This window comes from Adiantum capillus-veneris, chromosome 24 (assembly GCF_014529385.1).
Source record: "Adiantum capillus-veneris isolate H3 chromosome 24, ASM1452938v2, whole genome shotgun sequence".
Lineage (NCBI taxonomy): Eukaryota > Viridiplantae > Streptophyta > Polypodiopsida > Polypodiales > Pteridaceae > Adiantum > Adiantum capillus-veneris.
The window spans coordinates 118,083,623-118,094,348 of record NC_140954.1 but is presented as its reverse complement, the minus strand read 5'-3'; the positions used below and the strand labels follow the sequence as shown (position 1 = coordinate 118,094,348).

The window sequence follows — 10,726 nt, the reverse complement described above, 5'->3', positions numbered from 1 at the left end:
GTCCGTGTAGATAGTGTTGACAGTGTCCTGTCCAACACCCAAATCAGCCATAAGGCGTCTGAGCCATACACACTCAACCGTAGCTGTGAAGGCTGCCCTGTACTCAGCCTCACAACTCGAAGTGGCCACAATAGGTTGCTTCTTGCTCAACCATGATATACATGAACTGCCAAGCATGAAACAAAAACCACTTGTGGACACTGGCGTGTCAAAACAACCAGCCCAATCTGAGTCCGAAAAAGCATGTAAGTTTGGCGGCAATGATCCCCCCTTGGGATAAAACAAGCCAAGATGTAAAGTGCCACTAAGGTAGCGGAAAATTCTCTTGACATCCTGCCAATGCTTAGACCCTGGGCTATGCATAAATCTGCTGACTTGTGAGACTGCAAACTGAATATCCGGCCTCGTGTTGCATACATAAATGAGGCAGCCAACAGCAGTTTGGTAAAGAGTGACATCAGCAGGATCACCAGCATCATGTAGACTCAACTTCAAACCTATTTCCATGGGAGTGGCAATAGGTTTGCAATCCTCAAGTCCAAACTTACATAGCAATGTCTCTATGTAACTTTTCTGACACAAGGCAATACCACCATCACACTGCTTAAACTGTATGCCCAAATAATGATGCAACAACCCCAAATCTTTCATCTTGAAAGTAGCATTCAAATCAACCTTAAATTCAGCAATATGTCTCTCATTTGGTCCAGTGATCAGCAAATCATCAACATAAAGAACCACGATGAGAAATACATCACCCTCACGCTTTACATACAATGTGCTTTCTGTTGGACTGTTACGAAAGCCTTGTTTGACCAAATGAGTGTCAGCTTTCTCATACCAAGCACCAGGAGATTGCTTCAACCAATACAAAGCCTTGTTACATTTGCACACTTTGTCCTCTTGTCCTTTTATGACAAAACCGCGAGGCTGCGTTACATAAACTTCCTCAAATATGTCACCATTCAAGAAAGCAGTAACAATGTCTGATTGATGTACATCCCAACCAAAATGAGCTGCCAATGCACATAGAAAACGCACAATAGTCATACGACAAGTGGGAGCAAAAGTCTCTTCATAATCTATGCCTTTTTATTGTGCATAACCCTTTGCAACAAGTCGAGCCTTATGGCGATCGATCTCACCATCCGGTTTGCGTTTCAACTTGTAAACCCACTTGGTACCAATGGCCTTTTTGCCAGGAGGCAAATCACATAAAGTCCATGTGTCATTTTCTATAAGTGCATCATATTCTGATTGCATGGCAGCCATCCAATTTTCTGAATTCTGTGCTTCATCAAAAGACAGAGGCTCCTCAACATCATGTAAACTAGACACAGCCAAAGCATAACAATCTGATGCATAAGATGCATGGCGAGAGCCTGAACGAGTACAACTAGACAAAGGTGCATCCAATTTACTGTCACGCAAAGTGTGCACCAACCTATTGTATATCATGTACATCTGCATCAGTAATAGGCTGATCTAAAACATTTTCAAAAACCCCCATAGGCTGTACATTTGCCTCATTGGAACTTACATTCGTATTTCCACCACTGAAAAGAGGCAACAAAGTGTCATAAATGTCCTGTGAGCTTACATTACTGTCTCTAGTACATGACAGCAAGGGCTAAACAGAATCTTCCACAAACACTACATCCCGAGAAACCAGAATACGTTTTGTTTGCGAATGATACAACCTGTAACCTTTGCTTTCAGCACTATAACCAACAAAAATACATTTGACAGCCTTATCATCCAATTTTCTGCGTTGAATTTGTGGCACCAAAGCATATGCCAAATAGCCAAAAACACGCATGTGCTCAATAGAAGGTTTTCTATCATGCCATGCTTCATATGGAGTAATAAACTGCAAAGCTTTCGTAGGACACCTATTAAGTGCATAAGTGGAACACATGATGGCCTCAAGCCAAAAAGAATGCGGCAAAGCTTGACTTTTGACCATACATCGTGCCATTTCGGTCAGTGACCTGTTTTTCCTCTCAGCAACACCATTTTGACGAGGTGTATAAGGCACTGTACATTGGTGTTTTATCCCACGACTAGCCAGAAATGCATTAAATTCATGAGACATGTACTCCCCCCCTCGATCGGAACGGAGGGTGCCCATAGTACATTTCGAGACATTTTCAGCCATAGCCAGAAATTGTTTGAAGCACATAAAAACTTCGGAATTCGCTTTAAGCAGAAATACCCATGCATGCCTGGAGTAATCATCAATGAAAGTCACGAAGTACAGGTAATTGCCCAAGGACGGAGTTTGCATGGGCCCACAAACATCACTATGCACAAGCTGCAACCTACATGTGGCCCGAACTGAACAATCGTTTGGAAATTTAGAACGCTGCATCTTACCCAAAATACAACCTTCACAAACATGTTTGACAGGTGCTTCAAGAGGTGGCAAAGAAGCAACCATATCAGATTTTTGCAAACGCAGCAAACTAGCAAAATTCAGATGACCAAAACGTGCATGCCAAAGTTTTGCATCTGAAATAGCCGTTGAATCTGCAACAGCATTTGCAAAGTTTTGTCCACACTTTTCATACAAAGTGAGCTTATACAGCCCACGGCACAAAAGCCAAGATGCAACAATTTCATCACCAAAACTGAGATCATGAACTGTACATCTGTCATCCACAAATTTGACTACAAGTCCAAGTCTAGCAAGTGCGGATACAGACAAGAGATTCTTCTTGATCCCAGGTACATAAAGTGCATCAACAAGTGTGAAGGAACTGCCATTAGTAGCAGTGAGCACAATCTTTCTAACTCCCTGAACTGGATAAGAGGCGTTGTTGGCACAAGTGACTGAATTCCCATGAGGGACAGACTCAAGAGAGGTAAACAATTCACGATGTGAGGTAATGTGCTTTGTAGCACCACTGCCGAAATACCACACATGTGAATCTGCAGCAACGACTGACAAGCATGCATCATGGACAGCAGGATTGTAAGTGCACTCTGCGCTAAAAGCCCATTCTGCATCAACATCAGCAACATAGTCTCCTTTCACAGAAGACTCAACAATGGCTGCATTTGTAGTGGAACCAGCATTTGCAGTGGAACCACCCTCTTTCTTCTTAGCCTCTGTGGCCTTCAACTTAGGACACGACTTGATCAAGTGATCATTGGCTTTACAATAATGGCAACGCATCTTCTTTTTGCCCTTATCACCAGAATTGCCAGACGAAGTACTGCCAGCAGAAGCATTAGGAACATAATTTTTGCCACTCGCAGCAAAACCATAAGAAGTGGCTGCATTGTTGTTACCACCCTTTCTTTGAGAAGCAATAAAAGCCTGTTCAACTGCACGCTGCCTAGTCCTGTTTTTTCTGGAAAGTGACTCTTGCAACAACAATGTGCATAATGCATCAAACTTGACAACTTCAGGATTTCCTTGGGTCATCAGTCTCCAAGTACTAGCAAAAGTCTGGTAGGAATCTGGTAAGGCATCAAGAATAGTCTGCACAAGGGAACTGTCTGAAATAACTTCACCTGCAGAAATAAGCTGCTCATTGATATCCTTGACACTAGCAAGGAAAGTGTCCATATTATCTTCCTCATGCATAATCTTCGACTCCAGCTCTTTATGCAGCAAAGCAATTTTAGCCTCATTGCGGCTTGCATAAAGACCTGCTAAAATATCCAAGCCTGTTTTGCAGATTTTGCTGAACGGATGTGAGGAACAATGGTGCGCTTCACAGACAACGCAATCAATGCATGAGCCTACGCATCCTTAACATCCCAACGAGCTTGTTCTACCGTAGGCAAAACAACTCTAACAGCTGCAATCCTTGCAGCAAGACCTGCAACATCCTCAACATCGCCTACATCCTCAGAACCAGGACGTACATCAATGCCCTGCACAATGTTCCAGACACCCTTTGACACAAGAACATGTTGCATCATATAATCCCACATAGGATAGTTGTCCCCATCCAACCTATCCCCAGCAGCAAACATCTTGAACACATCTGTGTTGTTGTTGTCAGCCATGGTAAATGCTGCACCTGATGTGAAAACTGCCCGAAAATAGGAGAAATGGAGCGGGAACAACTTGTGCTATATAGCACAAACCGTAGAAGACTATAAGGCACCTGTTATGCAGAAAACGGCACTGACAGAAATTCTGCACAAAATGACGAACTAGCCTGTGCAGGACTGCCTGTAGTGGAAACGGAGGCCGAAATGAGCCCAAATCAAAATTCTGAGCAGACCAAGCTCCTCGAGCTAGCCCAAAATATTTGTCGACCTGCGAACGCTCGCCAAAGCTCACTGAAATCGGAGAAAGTGAGCAGGCGTGTGCTGGAGCAGCTGGCGACATAGCCCGGGAGGACGTGACCTGCTATGATACCAATTGTTAGAATTAGGGTTGTAGAGAAACACACACAGCTTGGAGAAGACAAAGGAAGCTCAAGGCACACAATAGAGAGTGTGTTACTTAGTGTGCAATGGAAAGATAGATAGCCCTAGAGTGATGGGCATATATACAATGCTCGGGGGGAAAAACCTCCTAAAGAGGTAAAAAATGCCCCGGCAGTCCTAGTATGTTCACACACATCACGACCATATGTATATGGTAACAGCAAGCACTTTCTTCCACCAAGTATCAGACTTATGCATCGACCATAATGCATTACAATGATCATCAATCCATGGTTGAGGCACAAGAAGAGCATAAACCTTACTAGCAGACATGGTTTCGAAAGGCATGTCTCGTAGACACCAATCAGACATGCGATCCCCAACAACCAAAGGAGTAACAGGCAGAAAGTCAACCAGCATGAGGTGAAGTTGTCTCCAGAACTAACGATAATGCATGCCCAATCCAAAACGAGTAGCAGCAAAGGAAAACTGAAAAGTATACCCTGCGTCATCAATGACATCACCAACAACTCGCAGACCACTACAGGAGAGAAAGTAGGCCTGACGAGGCGAGCGGTCAACCAAAGCAGGAGAGAATACCCGACTCTAATGGAGACTCTCTAGTCGAAGTGAATTCCCACCCTGATGCTGACAAACGGACCATGATAAATGCATTGTAACCTCCTTCCAATCAAAAATCAAACTGGAGGTGATAGGGCATCCGAGAACGTGCCCTTCCATTCTACAAAACACAACCTCCCAAAAAGATGGTTTCCAATGATCAAAGGAGGAAGTACCAACATGGTGACACAAGAAGGCAAGCATAAGGACCCATGGCTGAGTTTGTTGCACAAGAGTCGGCAACAACATAGCTTTTCGGGCGAGAACATGCCGACGCAAGTCCAATATATTGAGACCACCATATAGCTTTGGAGTGCAAAGTTTCTCCATTGACAACAAATGCAAGCCTTTTTTGTGAGCATGAGTGCACCACAGATGAGATAAAATCAATGACATAAGTGACGTGAGACAATGTCGAGGCCATTACAACAACAGCAAATCATGATACTTTGAACAATTCGCAGCCGAACATGCAATGGCCAAGTGGACAATTTCTAGTAATGCAATTTGATGTTCAAACGTTGCATGAATCAAGCCACTTTTTGAGTGTGGGTAACATTCCAACCAATAGGATACCCCAAGTGCCTTACAATCACATTCGGAGGAACAATCTCGGCCGGCCACAACAAATCATGCCAATCACAAGAAGTCACTGGTAGAAGCTTCGATTTGCGAAAATTGACTCGAAGACCCGCTGCAAGCCCATACATCTCCAAAGCTTCCATGATCACTCGAACATCAGCTTGACAATTACGAGGCATAAACAATGAGTCATCGGCATAAGCCTGCCTGACGAAGTTGCGATCCGACGGTAACTACAGGCCATGAAGACAACCAGTAGAAGTCAAATTGTCCAAATGCATCAACAAAGGACATGTGGCAATAGCATACAACAGTGCACTAAGGGGACATCCTTGTCTAACCGAGCAACCAAGGGGCCAAGAGTCTGTCACCTCACCATCAAGAATCCTCGAAGACGAACTGGAAGCATACAAGAAATAAACGATATTGACAAATTTAGGACCGAATCGAAGGCAGCGCATTGTGGTTGCAATGAAGTCCCATTGCACAATATCGAACGCCTTTTCAATATCAACCTGCATACAAGCACATCCTGCTATGTGTACTTTGCATATTCCATGCCAATCATCACATTAGCCAAGTTGTCATTAATTTTCCGACGTGGTATGAAACCATATTGAGCTTGATGTATTCCTGCAAAAAGGTGATCCTTAATTCTGTTCGCCAACAACTTAGCCAAAATCTTATACACGACAGGCATCAAGTAATCGGTCTCTAGTGCGAGAAATGCTCACAAAGTGTCTATTTGGACAACAATTTAACACTAGGGTTGTGTGAACATGAGCCACTTTTGTGGCTATAACCAACTTTTTTGTAAATTCTTGTTCTCATAAACTACAAAAAAAACTCATCAAAACCTTTCCGGGATTTTTTCTCAAGGCATGTAGGGAGCTAAAAATAATAAAAAATAATAATTTCCTGTAAATTTGTTATTTTTTAAGAGCCATCTTCTAGGTACAATTGAACAAAAATTGTTCAAAATTTTTTATATCCAATGTAAACCCCTTAAAAACCTTCAAAGCACATTGAAACTTTTTTGAAAAATACATGGATATGTACTCAATGAAAATCTATGCATATACTATTTTTAGAAGAAAAACTGTCAACTTGTTTGAAGCTTCAAAAACATGTATGTTGTTAAACTTAAAAGCCAGTTTTGTGGCTTCTTACTATTTTTAGAGAATTAAATTTTTTTATTCTACACTTTTTTGGGATAAATGGCATACTAGAGTTTTCCTCTACGTCATAGGACCTCAATAATATCCTATGATCAGGGTTTCTTAAAAAATAGATAGATTTAAAGCCAATTTTATAGAATGAGGTGCCAAGCCACTATTGTGGCTCAAACACAAACTTAGTGTTAAGCAGTCCCTCTTTCCAAGAAACCGGCAAATCTTGTTTTTCCCATCCTGCATTCATCATGAAAAGCAAGGGCTCTTTCAAAGTCTTCCAAAAAGAGATAAACAACTCCACAATAAGCCCATCCCAGCCAAAAGATCGCCAACGGCCCAATGAAAGCAACGCAGTGTGCAATTCAGAATCACTCAAAAGCTCCTCAAGGGAAAGTGCATCCTGATAAGAAACGATCAGGTGAACATGAGAGAGCAGCAACCGTCGAGCTTGATGCATTGCTAATGATTCTTGAGGGGGAACATCAAAAACCTGTGTATAATGCAAGACCATGGTGTCAGCAAGTTCCTGTTTAGAGGATGTCCAAGCACCTGAAGGAGTCTTCACACGCTTGATGCTCTGAAAAAGTCGTGTGATGCAAATGCTTAAAAAATTGCTTCAAAGCACATCCTTTATCCGCAAAATCCGGTTGACAAGCCAATGTTTGCTATTTTTCAAGCTTCCATTTATCATCAAGTTGTATGCATACACGGGCTTCGCACAACTCTGATAACTCAGAGTCAGATAAAGGCCTCAAATTAGCCAATTCCTGCAAGTGTTGACAAGCCTGTTTAGCATCCATAACTTTGCCGCGAGTTCAATCCAAATATTGTTTGCCATAATCATGAATAGCACATTGCACTTGCACAATAAATTGAAACCACGCAACATCAAGATCTAGATGCATGTGAACCATCTAGGGGGAGCAAGTCCAACAATCATATCTTGAAAAGCGTCATGGATAAGATAAGCATTATTAATATGCAACAGATGCTTCCGTGAAAGAGGTCTATCACGAAACGATTGCCCAAAGTACAAATTCAATATCACACGGTGATGATCGGACATCTGCAAGAAATAGTCCATATTCATATCACATGTAAAATCATCATACTGCTGCCTGTGGAGAACATACCTTCTATCCAGACGTGCACGATACGAGTGATGAGCAACATGCTAAAAGGTGAAACCCGTGCCGTCCGGATAAAGAGAACACCATAAGTCAAACATCTGCACAGAAACCAAAAGATGATCCCATGCTTGTCTCTCCACAAACAACATATGAGAATTGCCTGTGGTGCTATCACCCACATCAGGAGTATTATTAAAATCACCACAAAGAAGTGCATTGGAGGTCCATGGATAAGAAGAGATATCTTGCCATAAGGCAGCCCTTTGCCCAGAATCTATATATGCTTACAAACCTCCAATTTCATAAATTTGACCATTCAACAAGCATTGCACAATCATCCAACCACCCCTCGGCTCATTCCTCCAGATAGCTCATGCCTAACCAATATCATTACTCCAGAGTAATCATGTAAACCAGCATACACAATCCAATAACCCGCAAAATAAGAGCATTGGCCAGCAAACTCTTTAGGCAGCAACTTCAATAAACCCTCTTTCCAAGACATTGGTAAATCTTGTTTCACCCATACAACGTTCATCATATAAAGTAAAAGTTCTTTCAAAGGCTCCCAAAAAGAGAGAAAAAATTCGACAATGAGCCCATCCCAACCAGGCGAACGCCATCTTCCGAGAGCAATCAAAGCTGAGTGCAATTCATTCTCTGTAAAGGCCGCCTCCATGGCCAAAGCATCCCGAGGCAAGACAATTGAATGCACTGTAGATAACAAAAGTTGTCGTACATGAATAACTACGACAGATGCCATGGGACGAGCAGCAAAAACAGTCCTAAAATGGGACACCATGGCATCTGCAAGCTCACGCTTCGAAGTTGTCCAAGCTCTTGGTCGAAATATAACCCGCTTAATAGTTTGAGAGGCCCTTAAGTGATGCAAGTGCTTTAAAAACTGCGTTGAGACACATCCCTTGTCTACAAACGCCCGATGACGAGCACAAGTTTGCCATTTATCCAATTTTTGTTTGTCATTATGCAGCAGACACACCCGAGCCTAACAAAAGGCCGTGGATTCCATTTTTGACAACAAACGTGTGTCAGCTAAGGGTTGGAGTTGTTGATACATACGCTTGGCGTCCTCAACATCACCACGTAATTGACACATGCGATGCTTGCCATAGTCCTGAAATACACTCTACACACGCAACATCAAGATCAAGATGCATTTGAGCAACCAAAGGGGGAATAACCTCATAGATCATCTCACGAAATGTCTCATGCGAAAGATAAGCATTGTTGATATGCAGCAGACACTTCTTAGAAAGAGGTTGATCATAATGTAGCTACCCAAAACGCATCAGCATCACAACAAGAGCATGATCAGATAAAAGCAAAGAATGGTCTATGCTCATTTCGCACAACAAACTCATCAAATTGTTGCATGCCAAGGACATACCACCGATCTAATCTTGCACAATATGGAGAAAAAGCATTATGTTGAAATGTATATTCCGAAACATCAGGATGCAAGAGGGTCCACAGGCATGCCACAAGATCTATCCAAGCTTGCAATTCTATGCTTAACATGTGAGAATGCCCTGTGGTGTTATCAGATGAAGCCGGCGCATTGTTGACATCACCACAAAGCAACGCATTGGAAAGCCATGGATAAGAAGATATCTCACGCCACAAAAAAGCTCGTTGTCCCAAAGTCGTGTGCGCATAAAACACCACCAAATTCATAAATCTAACCATTGATCGTGCATTGGACCACCATCCAACGACCCGCTGGGTCATTATACACCGGAACCAGCTGCAACTCGTGCCTAATAATAATGAGAACACACGAAAATCCCAACGAACCAGCATAAAATATCCAATATCCCGCAAAATACGAGCATTGCCCAACATAATCATGTTGATTATACTCTTGCAAAACCACAATGTCTGTTTTACATGTATGTACATAGTGTCAGGCTAGTCTCCACTTATCACGGTTACATAACACCACGCACATTATATGAAATGCATTTTACACAACTATGCATTCAAGAGATATGTACAGGGGCAATATAAGGAAGGGACTAAGTTGACGTGTCCATAGCACATCAACATCAAGAGCCCACGACTCAACTGCAGTATTCTGCATGTCTGTCTCCAAGGCAACTAAACTTTCAGATGCTTGAAAAGTCCTATGAACCACTGCATCCCTGTAAGAGTGCACCACCTTATTCCATGCATCCACAAGAGTACGATTATCATTACGAGGAAGGGGCTTTTGTCCTGCAAATTTAACCTCAAAAGGTACATAATTACGAGAAGAAGAAGAAGAAGAAGAAGAAGAAGAGAATTTTAACGTCATAGGAAACTATCCCAAGAGACCTTAAAAATCTATCCGACGAGGAGAGTTGAACTCAAGACCTGTTATTCAAGAGGGAAATGGCATAACCAATCTACCACACTTGGATGATAGAAAGGTTATACCATTTTCCTTTTCTTATTATCACACACCCACACACACCCAAGAAGAAGAGAGTTGCGAGCACATCTTAACAGTCTTCTTAGGGGACACCCAAGGAGGTCCTTCCGTCGACTGCACATTTTTTCCCTTGTTTTTGGTTTCCAAAGAAGAAATCGACTTTGCTTTAACCGGAGGATTTGAGGAAGCGGCAAGTTTAACCTTGCCTTTCTCCAAAGGTAAGACATTAGGCATTGCAGAAGGTGCAACAGAGCCAAATCTGGGATTAGGGACTTCTCTTTCATTAGAGATCGCAAGCTGAGGGGCAGCCGAAAGAGGGGGTTGCATAACAGGCTCACAACATTCAGATTGCATGTGTCCAAATTTTCCACAACGAAACCATGAATTTGCAAATTTTCCCA

General features: G+C 42.4%; 1 protein-coding gene across 1 annotated transcript; it reads right to left on the bottom strand.

The window, feature by feature from the left end:
* Window positions 1-6,445: 6,445 nt before the first annotated feature.
* On the bottom strand, window positions 6,446-8,883 carry LOC147427019 (uncharacterized). Its single transcript, XM_086498507.1, has 2 exons — window positions 7,898-8,883; window positions 6,446-7,531 (listed from the first exon to the last, which is right to left on the bottom strand). Exon 1 carries the CDS (start codon window positions 8,694-8,696, stop codon window positions 8,229-8,231), a length of 468 nt encoding a protein of 155 aa, XP_086354633.1. The 5' UTR covers window positions 8,697-8,883; the 3' UTR covers window positions 6,446-7,531; window positions 7,898-8,228.
* Window positions 8,884-10,726: the final 1,843 nt, after the last annotated feature.